Source organism: Eschscholzia californica, unplaced genomic scaffold (genome assembly GCF_041429995.1).
Source record: "Eschscholzia californica isolate CP2 unplaced genomic scaffold, dmEscCali1.0.p SCAF_3, whole genome shotgun sequence".
In the NCBI taxonomy this organism is placed as follows: Eukaryota; Viridiplantae; Streptophyta; class Magnoliopsida; order Ranunculales; family Papaveraceae; genus Eschscholzia; species Eschscholzia californica.
Genome location: NW_028238420.1, coordinates 50,595,950 through 50,608,992, shown reverse-complemented (window position 1 = coordinate 50,608,992; position 13,043 = coordinate 50,595,950). Strand labels below are relative to the sequence as shown.

Sequence of the window (13,043 nt, the reverse complement as noted above, 5' to 3'; positions counted from 1 at the left end):
TAACACCTGTACTTGGTTCATTTGACACGGATATTTAGTTATATTTGTAATTGAGAGTTGAGACTGTTAAATTGTTTTTTAGTTCTTCGGTCATTTATGTAATTGACTCCTTATAGTGTCCTTTCATAAAAACTTCACCAAAATCGCTTAAAAAGGTGAAGTTTAATCTAGAGAAGACAAGCTTATCTATCTAGATATTTTTAATAAATTATTTTAGTTTTCTTTTGGGTTGGATTAAGGGTTAAGTTGTTCAGTCATGATCCAATAAACAACATTATAAAGGACAATTATTGATTTAAAACATGCACTTACCGATTTAGTTGTGGAAGACCGAGTTCACGTGGTCGCACAAGCCTTTGTCACTTGTCAAACATCAGCCGTCTACTTTACTACTCATTCATCTGATAGAGAAGATAAAAATAATGTAAGTTTAAGCAAGCAATCGTTAGTACTAAAAGATTATGTTATTGACATAAATTTTAGCCTAACACGCAAATAGTTTGTCTTTAAAGATGATTAACTTTATCGCATAAAAACATTATCTTGACTAGCCTTCACGGACTTGATCATACAAGTACCGATATAGTAAAGTAACGTGAAAACAGATTAACACATCATAAACTAAAATAACATACCTAAGCCCCCCTTCGGCTCATTCAATTGACAAGTCACTGAGGGTTTGATATTCGGCTATCGACACATCAGGCGTGAATCCATCTCAACTTGTGCGTCAGTGGAGTTAACTAGGTTAGCCTCCAATTTGATCCAACCATCCAGAGCTGCTTATCTTAATCTAGCATGCCATATTAGATCTTTTTCTTTCTCTGATAACATTGGGAGAAAGCAATACCATTTTGTGACAAGATTAGACAGAAAAGGAAGAACAAATACTAATATCTGATGTGCAGTACAAATAGAAATATAAGATATACAAATTATAAGTGAAGTCGTTACATACAACATTAACATGAATCGCTGAAATAATTAGAAGCTGCGGTTTTTTTTATTTTCGTTTTCTCTAAGACTCTGCTGGAAACATCTGGAAGAACGTCAAGTCATCAGCAGCAAATTTCATGATATATCAAGATGCTACTTTCACAAGATGACCTCTATATTTGACCCGATGATACTAATTTTTTAGCGTTATTGCTAGTAAATTACTCCATCCAATAACAGATGTTTATATGATGAAATAAATAACATCTTTTCTTACTGTATGTATGCTAATTTTTAACGTGCAACCTGCAGTTGGAAGCTACTTTCAGGAACTCTTGGCTTCACAGTGAAGGGGAGGGTGATTTCTGCAGTGACAGAGTCCGACATTTCTTCTTTAAAGGGTACCTCAAAAGAAACCGATTGATAGAGACAAACCTCGTCCTCCTTGCAGTAGTATACCTACGACATCCACCAAATTTCTTACTATCATAAAAAGTATATGCATAAATGAAATGAAACAAAGATGTTTCAGTAAGTAGGTATTGCCATTGTTTTATAAGTTGAGGGGCAGCTATAGATTTTCTTTGTTTCATCCGTTACTTCTCTAGTTGTTAAAAGACTACTAATGAGAAGTCAGTCTTTTTTCTGAATATGGAATAAATGACCCGTCAAAACATTTCTTGCACCATACCTTGCAATTGATTCTTCCAAGGGCAGGGGAAGTGGAGGATCTCCTAAAACGAAGAGATGCAAATCCTTCTGGGCTGAGATTCCCATCCAAAGGTTCAATTCCAACCGCATTTTCTGGATCAATTTCGACATTGAATTTGCTACGCGCTTCCTGCACATGGAGGTAGAACAGCAGATGAGGATATATGGCTAGAAAAAAAGGGGGATAATATTGCTAGAGAATGTAGAGTCATGCCCCAGTAATAATAAAGTTGGATATGAATCGTATTTAAGAGCGACCTTTGAGAAATGGTACCCTTCAGGTACTGAAATTTTAAGATATAAGTTGCCTTCCGCTGATGAAACACCATCAACGGTAATGACCTGCGTGTCAGCTGATGATCGCTTTCTGAGGCGTTTCAAGGATTTGGGTTTTGCTGAGGGAGGCTGAACTCCTTTCAGCTCCAAAGTAAGTAGTTCTGGAACATCTTTGTTCAAGTCTAGGTATCTGATCACGCTGTTGTTTGTATCAGCTATTAGAAGTCTACCTACAAGAAAATCAATTAACAGGTTAACAAAGTCCTAGTGGTAAGTAAGTTGTGTCTAGGCAAGAACTTGAACGGCTTACACGCAACTAGCAAATCTCCTTGAGAAAACAAATAAATTGAAAAATACTGGAGATCAACTTCTACAGGACGTGATTTTGTTAAAACCCAATTGATAACTTGCCAGGTGGTGTTATATACCATGAAAAAGATTCTTACCGTTTCCTGCTTCTACAAGTCCCGATGGCTCCGAAAGCTGCATTACATTTAGTTGCATCAGGAAAGGCTTTTCTCAGGTGATTCAATATTAGCTCATCTAGAGGCTTTATATCTATACACATCATAAGTTTTTCGGCCTTTCTGTTACTATCCTAAACATAAATATATGAGCTATACTTTTTGTTCTGAAAAGAAAATTTTCTATCTCAATCTTCTAATAGATATCTAAAGACATGGAGGAGAGCTATAGATTAGCATTTCATCACAGGTAAACCTTTTTTAATATGCATACTGCCATTTTACACATATAAAGTGTTTTAGAGACCTCTTCTTGTAAGAACCCTGTCTTCTCACTATTGATCACCATTTGGATCCTTTAATACGTTCATTCGCAGTTTTAAAAAAAGGAAACAGAAGGATGTCAAAAATATCCCACCTGTGCTGATAGAGCTGACCCATCCTTAAAACCAGCAGTACCAGTTCCTGCTAAAGTGACGACTCTTTTACTAGTTGCGTCTAGTTTCTTGATCTGCCATTAAATAAAATCTAACAGTTAAAGCAACTTATCATCCAGTGTACGAAAACCAGTTCCATATGTTGTTGAGCCACCTTAATAGGATTAGGACTTGCCTCGACTATGCATGGCTCATAGTAACTCAAGGGGTTTAGTATATCAATTACCATCAAGTTATAGACTTGTACACTCAAATCGAAAATAAAAGATAAAATGCAACCCTTGATGTTTTGGCATTTAACGTAACTGCTATTAGTGTATCTCTAGTCAGAAACCGATGTATACCTTGTGGTTGTATGAATCTGCAATATAAACTTCACCATCTTTTCCACACAAGACACCTAAAGGGTGTTGGAGAAGTGCATCAGAGCCTATTCCATCATGGTCTCCAAACTGCAAAGATGTGTAAACATGTAAGGTTGAGGTTAGGATGTATTACGAAGAAAACAGTCATATGTATAAATTAGGATGAACACTTGATGTTTGCAGGCAAAAATATAAGAAAAAACAGATTACCCTAAATAAATTGTCCGACAGAATTGGATCACCCCCAGCCAGCAATCTTGTTCCTCCTGTTTTCAGATCAAGAGCTCTGACGGAACTACTTTCACTATCAGCAACATAGATCTCCGTCAAATCTACAGATACAAGTAGGGCTGAGTTTAAAATTTGATTATAGTTGCTAACCCAATGAGAATTTAATTTTTTTTTACATATTACCCGGGGATAATGAAATTCCTGAAGGCTGTGCAAACGACGTGTTTGTAGAGCTATTTCATAAACAAACAAAGTGGTAGCAGTTACTATTGTTTTCCAACCCATGCACTTAAACTAAAGAGAAGCATAACAGGAAAAATGTATTCTCTTTTTCTGTTGAAGGGGAGAACTTAATTAAGAAAAATGATAATAAGAGTCGGGTACAAAAAGAGGTTGAGCTTCCACAGAAGTATTAAGAAGATACCCAAGACCCTTGACGGACTAACTGGACGAGATAGATTACCTAGAACCATTCAAGTTTCTTTCAAACCCATCACCACTAAAAGCTCTAGTAACTCCATTTACTATACTGTGCTCCCAAATTTGATGCTGACCAGCCATTGCAATGTAAACCATCTCACTCCCTGGGTTAAAGCAAACATCCCATGGGGAATTGAGAACCTGATGAGAAAAGACAAAAAAATTTAACTTCAAAAACATCTTTAGATAATGTTGTATACTTCTATATAATGCAGATATTCCAGCAAAAATTTTTTGTAAATGAAAATTCAATGCTGTACAAAATAAGGTCTACTGTACGGAGATATAATTTATCAATAATGAAACGGAGGGCGTATGGAACCATGGCGAATGCACCTCAAACAGATAAAGACACATGTTTATATTAACCTGATCTGTGCCTATCCCCCCTCCTTTATAGTCCGAACCTTTTTTTCCATTTCCTGCCAGAGTCCTTACCAGCTCATTAACCAAATCTATTTCCCTGCATGAAAAACAGAATGTTAAAAAAGTATAAAACTACAAATTGCTAATATGTATATAAAAAAACTACCTAAACATCTACTTCCCTCGACTAGACTGCAAGTTTGCAAGCAACAACACAATGGGGAACTTAAAATACCTCAGGGCATGATTTTCAGTATCAGCAACATATAGACAATTTTTCCTTGGGTTGTATGCCAGCCCCTACAGTAAAAACAAATAATCTGAAGGCTTTTATGGATGCACCCACTGTAATTACCAACATGAACACATTAAAGTCATTTTCACAATTCACGCTTTCCAAAATGGAAAATCCCTTTTCTCTGTTTGAAATAAAAAGTAAATGATTTGAAAAATTCTAGGTCTGTATAAGGTTCTGAGAAAAGGCTTACAGAAAATCTCTGAATCTTCTTACCTGAGGGCGATTGAAAGTTGCATTATCAAAGGTACCATCTTGTAGACCCTCCTCACCCGTACTTCCAATTTGTGCAATATAATTCCCGTCAAGGTCTGTTACTACCTGACTCCCAAAAAGAAAAAATTATTGATAATGTTGGTTTGAAATTAAAAGGTCATACAAAGTGATGCATATCTACACGTGGTCACAATTGTCACATAGCATCAAAACTGATAGCTTACATTGTACTGTAATTAACAGTATTGTTTTAAATTTGTAAAGAAGAAGTTGAGAAAACATACAATTCGGTTGTGGTTACTGTCTGAAATAAACAACCTATTGTTCAAGAGATCAACCGCCAGCTTCCCGGGAAACTTTAACGGAGATGTTAATAGGCGAGGATCGTTATCTTTCTCCAATGACAATGGGATAGGAGAGTTGTCTAGGATCTCTTTTTCACCATAAAATAGAAGAGCTGCCTCAACTAAGTCGTCGAGATCCTGGGGAAAAGAGTAGCACTTTAATTTTAGTTTTGCAATTGACCTCAAGCCAAGAACTATTGTCAACATGACAAATTGTGTTAAGAGCTTATATTGGAAAATTTCTACAATGCAGTAATTACATTTGTAATTGCTAGGTAACACTTCTATCAACAGAAAATAAGAGACTGAGGAAACCAAATTAAATGGAGAAAATCAATATCCTCAAAATAATAAAGCTTCTAACGTATGGGAAGTGGAATTGAATGTTTTTTAGTTGTTATCACTTGCTTATCCTGAGTTGCATATCTCCGTAGTTAAGTCTAACGGGCTTAGACCGATATATCAATGAATAGCATAACGATTGTGAACTGAAAGTTTGAGACGCGGAAAACAGAATACGGAACTACTTAACCAAACAAAACTGTTTTAATTAACTAACGAAATAAATAACGCTTATCTTGGCATGTTTTAGTAGAACCCACTCAAAAGAATACTTGCACAGAATTACAGACTTATGGACTTGTAACTTGTTGGTATATTATCTTCTTAATGTGTGTTTCAGTTTCAAAGCCGTTGGAGAAATAAGAGATCAATATCAAGCACAAAATAAGTGAAAGCTTTAAAGCAATACTGTAGTAACAACACTGGCCATGTTCCATCAAACCATATCTCAGCAAGCTATACAAACAGAACACTTGAAGTCTACTAAAAGCAACCACTAAAAGATATAAGATTATAAGCAGAAACATCCAAAAGACGAAAAAGATAAATCTTGGAGCATTATTCCTTGGTCGTCTAGAAACAATAATTATATGTTCTGACAATGATATGAAGCTGCCTCGGGAGGTAATATAATAGTTTCGAAAAATGTCAATACCTTACGGCGACCTTCGCCTGCTATCTGTGCTAATAGCTTGCCATTGGGGCCAACAATAGCAAAAGTAGGCCATGAACTTACACCTAGTTCTCTCCATAAATACATATCTCCATCATTCACGACCTAAAATGTCATTAAATAAGAAGATTGGTACAACTCAACCATTGTCAATACAAAATTCTTGTCTTCGTAAAAAAAAAGAGAAACAAGTCGAAGCAGCTTATCATACTGGGTGAGTGATGTTATATCGCAAGACTGCATTGCGGATAGCTGCTAGGTCCTTCTCATTGTCAAACTTCGCTGAATGGACTCCAACGACAGTGAACTGCCAAAAGATAAAGATTTAGTCACAAGCTTTGGGGATCCAGAAAATGGTAGATAGTTGATTTGATATTCCCCAACGCCAACTTTTTCACCCTTTTTGGTCATATAATTGCCTATGTGTTAGTAAATAACGAAAACATCTTTGTGCAGAGCATGTACTCAACAAAGAGGCTAATTCCTAAGAAATGTATAGATACAGACATTGATCTGCTTACGAAGTACAATAATTAATGTGACCAACTCTTGGGTTCTCAGAACAAGACAATAAAATCTATACCATGCTCCAATGGTTTGATTTTTTGCCAGCAAAGTTCATTTCTAGCATTTAAATTGTGGCTAATTTAATAGTACCACGTGATATTCTTCTATTGGTCAAGAAAGAGATGTTACCGGTTTATCCTTGTACTTCTTCTCCAAATAATCTAGGTCTGGCAAGACATGCATACAGTTTATACAACAATAAGTCCAAAAATCCAATAGAACCACCTTCCCTTTCAAATCCTGTCGAAACAAAAGAAGTTAAGGGTTCAATCTCCTTTTTTTGTTTACAGTTTCACTGATTATAAAATATAAAATTTAGTAAGAAAATATTAAATGACGGAAATGAGGAATAAACATGAAGTTTATAGTTGAACAATTACCTATGGTTCTTAAAGTATTTCACAACCAAAAGCAATATATCTCATTAATATCTTTATGTGACAACTCTGTTGTTAAGAAAATGTTGAACACCACAGAACCACACACAAATCACAAGTACGAGTGCTCTTTCTGATTCAAAGCCGATGGTTTGATTTCCTATACCCACCTAACCCTAAATGCCTAATCACTTGCTGAGCTTTCACTAATCAAAAGCTCATAAAAAGACTTTGTATATGGAATACTCGTTATTAAAAATTAATTATAACAAACAAAATAACAAATACGCTGGATTCCTATTTTGTATATATCCACCAATAGCATCAATTTTAACTGTAGGCCAAAGAAGTTATCTGACTTTAATATGGACAAGAATTGAGTTCACGCAGTACAAAGTGATACCCAAAAGTCGCTGCTTCTTAAGACACAGTAGAAGTAAATTAGGTACCATGAACCAAATAAGACTTTAAAAATTGTAACAACAATAAGGAAATTACCAATGTAGAGTGTAGACGTGTATTACTGAGACATGAATGTGCATACCCAAGTATATGGGTGCTCTATTGTCAGCTAAAAGAAACGATTGACAAAAGGACCAAAATCGTAGTCTACTAGATACAATGTCAGCTAAAACAAAGGATCGACAGGAGGACCATAAATCGTAGTCTATTAGATACAATGTAACTGTAGAAGTGTCTAGCAATACTACGCAAAAAGGATTCACCTTTCTGAATTTCAAGGGAGTTGTATTTATCCAATCAAGTTTAGATGGAAACTCTGGCACAATTGGAGCAGCTCCCCTTGCACAACGAAGGGTGTAAAAGTTAAATCAGGCATCTAGACCAAATATTTTGTTGAAAGAGATATGATGCTCTAATGTAGCAGAAGGAATCTGTTATTTCCACATTTTGTAGTATACCTGGCCTCCACATCTGCTATGTAATTCACGAATTGTTGGATTCTTGCAGATTGGGGTTCACCTAATCAAAATAAAAGAAAAAAATGATTTCAACAACTGAATTGATCTCTCATAATTGTTATTGAAAATAGGGAAAATAAAGTATAAACAACCTCCTGCTTCCGACAAATGTAGGTCATGTTACTGTATCATCATGACAGGCGATATAAGTTTTCAAGGGTAATTGCCTTTATCGTCATTACTATAAATTCATTGAACTACATAATAAAACAGAGACGGTCACGCGAAAGTCTGTTCAAGGCTCGAGCATATCACCGAGGGCACCTAAATTTTATCCACATGCAGAATAAAGAAAAAGTAAAAGGACATCAAATGGAAAAAAGACATCAAACTTTCTTCTACCTTCATTTTGCCCAAAATTAGGACGACTAACCCCAAACAACAAGTTCAGAATGGCTTTGGGAGATGTATATTGCATTGCCTGCACATGCATAATGTTTCCAATTTTAAGTACTACAAACAAACAAAATCTGACAATAACATCCGTGTTAATGCATTTATATCCAAATGAACCTTCAAATGAAATGAGTGCTCCTGGGATTGAACTATATGACATTAATATATATGTTCTTTCTCTTCTAGATTAGTGATACCTTCCAATTTGCGGCAGTGAAGATGAGACAAGACACAGCAATTCCCAGACTTCCATACTTCAAAATATTTCGTCTACTGCCCTGAAACCTGTCAAAAGACCATTTCTGCAACCTCAATGTTAGTTTATTGACCTACATAAATTTCTCATAATTACTTCGTCACGGGAAAAGCTGTCATGCATTCCCTGGTACAGATTTCTTTTACTGTCTCAACTTTTTCTTTTCTTTCTTTGGTCTTTTTATGCTTGGTTAATGAATGCTCCTTTTATTCGTATCTAATAAAGAATCTTTATGTAAGAGAAAAGAAGGATTCTCAGATATTCCAATATTTGTTAATCCAAGTTGGAAAATTCTTTCAGATGGAAGTTGAAAATTGCAATTTCAATATTTAGATATCAACTTTGTTCTATAGTATATGGGTCACATCCCTAGATTACCATTACGCGTAAATAAGACAATGCTACACGCCTACACCTTATTCTGTTACCGTAAAGCTATGCTGCGGGAAGTGAAGTATTGAAATGTATTTTATGAAATAACTAAACAAGTTCATGTAGCCAATTGCTAGAATCAAAGAAGAAAACTATCAAAAAGTTTAAGAAACAGACAAAGCAATTTATAGATACAGGGGCCTAAGCTTTAGTGTAGAATCCATCTTACCCTTCAGCCGAATGGTCTTCCTTCCTGAAATTATTATCCATAGATGACCCTTCTGTGTTTCGCTGGACCGTCTCAGGAGAAGTTGGTTCCGAAGAGCTAAGATATTGGGGCTCCTGAATCTTCTCATCTGAAATGTTTAGTCATCGTTAGACCTCATTATGATTGAAAACAAAACAAAAGAAACTACTACCGACAGTTGTATCATATGGTTAACAAAAAGCTAGAGCACAATGATTTAAAGGTTTAGAGCTAGTAGTGCCAAGTAACGTCATGTCCTGCAGACTTTAAAACTACGAATGTTAAAAAATATAGTATTAAATAAAAAATGAAAACTGCAATGAACTATCAAATGCCGAGCAGTTACTCTATCTGCAAAACAAGATCAGTACTGCCACGACATACAAAGAGGTTAAAAGTTAACACAGACAATTCTTATTATACAAGAATTATCTTCACACATTACTATAGATGGACGCATAAGACCATTTGCAGTATATCCTAAGCTACATAGTATGACGACTAGAAACACTACCACCACCAAGAATGTCTTGAAGGGAGATGCTCCCAATCTCCTTCTTGATAAACGACGGACCAGCTGGTTTTAAAGTCTCTTCTGATAGTGAAGTTGTCACAGCTATACATCTGCATAAACATGGAGAATTTTTTTTACAAAAGAGAGATATTGAGGAGTTAGTTGGGAAAAGAAGCATATAGTGCAAAAGGAATGACCACGATTTAAACCACGCTTATAAAATTCAGAGCAAGTGAACTCCGTTGCCTGGATAAAGATATTGGTGCAATCCGTAAAGAACAGAAGAATCGCACCTCATACATGCAGCTTTTGCAGCTTCAACTCCAGCTAGTGCATCTTCAATAACAATACACTGAAAAAAATGATTAAATCACAAACCAGATCATAGCATTAACTAAAGAGTTAAAATAGCCATTATTTTTGCGTAAGGAGCATAACATCACCATCATAACCTTCATTATTACAAGTCATATTCAGCTAGAGAAGGTTGGCTGATGAAAATATGAATGACAACAAGAGACAAATAATACGTCAAACATGTACAGAAGAGATCTCAGTTATGCAAGAAAATATGTCCACAAGATTAATTCGTAAACCTGCAAATTTTCTTCTGGATCCACCACTGTTAAATCATAAATGAAGGCATTAAACTAGAGCGCTTATTTGGTTTTACCGTGAGTGTGTGCAACTACAGGCAAGCCGTGAATGCAAAACTATTAGTTTACCCATGGTTTCGAGTAAAAAAGACAAGATTACATATCCATACACATATTACGTGTACTAGGAAGACAGTACTCCGATCAAATAATTATTTCTAGTCATAACCCTTACTTTCGGTTTTGCAAGTTTTACCAATAGCGAAACGTAGTGTGCAGCCGACATGTTCTTTGCAGGAAACCAAAACTGAGGAAATAAATTCTAAAACTACAATACATATATTCCAACTCATAGGTAAGTTTATATAACCAGGAGAGTCTTAAGAATAACTTTCTGCAAAACATTTCTGCCTCCCCTAGTTCAGGTACCTCAGAGGGGGGTACATCCAAGCTCTTTGATGCAGCTAAAAAAATATCTGGTGCAGGTTTCAAATTCTCAAATGCATCTGCTGATACAATCACATCAAACCTGACACATAAATGGGATAGACGATAGTATCAGATCAAAGAAAGGTTACTACAGGCAAAAGAAACATAATGGATACTTTTGTATTCTCAAAATAATAAAACCAACCAAAACAGCTAAACTAAATTGTCTAAACCAGACTCCTCTTCTGAATAACCTGGCTTACCAAAGTAAAATGGAATGTTAGAACCCAGGTTTTCATAAGAGCGTAGGAGTAAATCTACGGAGTGACACAAAAGGTACAAAACGGCTGGAAAAAGGTGACGAGACATATGATTGGAAGGAGCAAATAATGTGTTGCGTGTTGGCGACCAGTTGAGGGAATAATAATTCATCTAGGAGGAAGTAGTGGTGCACACTCAGGTACGATAACTCACTAGCCAATGCTTTGGCAAGATGGACCACTACGAAGAATCCTGCCAGATACGGATTTTCAAGTGAACGGAGTGGTCGGCAGGCATGTTAGCAGCTTTAGCCTAGATACGTCGTGCACGAAGAGCATAATTTCAATATCACTAAGATGTGATTGTAACTGTGAGAATAGTCCCACATGGGAAAAGGGTGATTTAGTAACCAAAAATATAATGTCCATGTCCTCTCCACTAGTCCACTCATTACCGAAACCTAGACATTATATTGTTGGTTACTAGATCACCATTTTCCCATGTCGGACAATTCTCGCAGTAACTTTAGGTCCAATTTCAACATATGATGGTTGTCAATGGATTTTAGTTGTCCATGTATCTACATTAATAAGCAACAAACAAGTACTGCAATCAGTGTTATGTTCACTTACAATGACAAAGGTAAGCCTGCAGCTGCTAAGTTCGCATCAACCTTGACTCGATCAGCACTTGAAGCAACAGCAACTTTGAGTCCCACTCTTTTGCACTGATGCAAGTACATACTATTAAGTCACTTACTCCGTATATTAATAGATGTATTACAACTAATGAAATAACTACCAATCTTACCTCCCTAATGAGTTCAAGTGCACCAGGAAATCCTATTCCACAATTTGGTTTTGCATACTACAGGATCACAAAGAAATTTAATAACGACGCAATTACAAACCCAAACTTTGACACAACAAAAGACTCAACCCCAGTACCTTGTCAAGATATATTTCGAAAAAACGCTTCTTCGCCAACTCAGTATTAAATCCCTCAACTCCTTTTAAAGCAGCAACTCCTCCTAGAAAGTTCGCTTCGCCTAATAGGTCACTTAACGATGAAAACTAAATTGATCTCATCAAAGCAAAGACAAAAACAAATTTCTCGATCTTAAAAAAGGAGAAGTTTACCTGTTCCAGTGAAGGGCACAAAATCATCTGTTGTAACTTCAACGCCCATTTCTGCGAACAAATCGACAGCAGCCATTCGGGATGGCTCTTCGCTGTTACAGAGAACACCATCCATATCGAAGAGAACAGCAGAGACTTTCCCCCATTGATTTCCAGTTTCAGTCACATTTTGCTCTTCTAATTTCAAGCAAGATGTGGTCGTCCTGATGTTTCTCCATTTGCGAGAAACCACTAGATCCTCTCTTCGAAAGATCAAACTTGACTTACAGAAGAAGGAAGACAATGGAGAAGGTGATTTTGAGAAATTTGGAAGCCATATTGGGGTACGAGTTTTGCTACACCGCAACGCCATATCCTCTTACTAGCTTGTGGCGGGAAAAGTTTAACAACCTTTCTAGACTATATCCCAAAGAATACACGTGATTTCTAACTAAAATTCACTCCTATATCTGCATACTAGATTCCTATTGGGAGAATTTCTCCAGTCATCTTTGGGGTTTTCTCTGTCCCTCAAATCTTCAAGGTTGTGATTCAGGAGTAAGTTTGGATGTTTGAACTTTAAACCATTAGCGGTTCAAAGACAAATAAGTGGGTTTCTGGTAGCCAATCAAATTTTGGACATTATCCACATATAAATTTGAACAGTTTCTCTTTTCTTTCTTCTATTTTGAACTATTAATAATATAATAATACTCCACAATAAAATCAGAAAAAATCATATTAAAGAGGCATGCACCTTAAATCAACAAGATCATCAATCAATCAATTACATG

General features: G+C 36.1%; 1 protein-coding gene across 4 annotated transcripts; it reads right to left on the bottom strand.

The window, feature by feature from the left end:
• Positions 1 to 872: 872 nt before the first annotated feature.
• LOC147551460 (haloacid dehalogenase-like hydrolase family protein) lies at positions 873 to 12,798 on the bottom strand. Of its 4 annotated transcripts, none has more exons than XM_086669086.1 (29): positions 12,271 to 12,798; positions 12,079 to 12,179; positions 11,942 to 11,998; positions 11,764 to 11,858; positions 10,871 to 10,970; positions 10,139 to 10,197; positions 9,846 to 9,955; positions 9,314 to 9,440; positions 8,654 to 8,741; positions 8,403 to 8,481; positions 8,001 to 8,061; positions 7,806 to 7,881; positions 6,833 to 6,943; positions 6,348 to 6,443; positions 6,119 to 6,241; positions 5,062 to 5,259; positions 4,778 to 4,882; positions 4,502 to 4,566; positions 4,270 to 4,363; positions 3,884 to 4,041; positions 3,604 to 3,653; positions 3,400 to 3,521; positions 3,169 to 3,276; positions 2,806 to 2,898; positions 2,370 to 2,406; positions 1,906 to 2,153; positions 1,628 to 1,777; positions 1,214 to 1,395; positions 873 to 1,039 (listed from the first exon to the last, which is right to left on the bottom strand). In XM_086669086.1, the coding sequence occupies exons 1-28, from the start codon at positions 12,620 to 12,622 to the stop codon at positions 1,231 to 1,233; spliced, it is 3,228 nt and encodes a 1,075-aa protein (XP_086525212.1). In that variant the 5' UTR covers positions 12,623 to 12,798; the 3' UTR covers positions 873 to 1,039; positions 1,214 to 1,230. The 4 variants fall into 4 exon arrangements, with proteins under 4 accessions (XP_086525212.1, XP_086525214.1, XP_086525211.1 ...); XM_086669088.1 differs by having other exon boundaries at positions 9,852 to 9,955; XM_086669085.1 differs by having other exon boundaries at positions 873 to 1,395.
• Between the last annotated feature and the right edge of the window lie 245 nt (positions 12,799 to 13,043).

Excerpts from the sequence above, each read along its gene's own strand:
- LOC147551460 (XM_086669085.1), bottom strand. The coding sequence starts at position 12,622 with ATGGCGTTGCGGTGTAGCAAAACTCGTACCCCAATATGGCTTCCAAAT. Across the intron at positions 11,859-11,941 it reads CACTTGAACTCATTAGGGAG|TGCAAAAGAGTGGGACTCAA; the intron begins GTAAGATTGGTA and ends TACTTGCATCAG. Across the intron at positions 6,242-6,347 it reads GATATAACATCACTCACCCA|GTCGTGAATGATGGAGATAT; the intron begins GTATGATAAGCT and ends ATGACATTTTAG.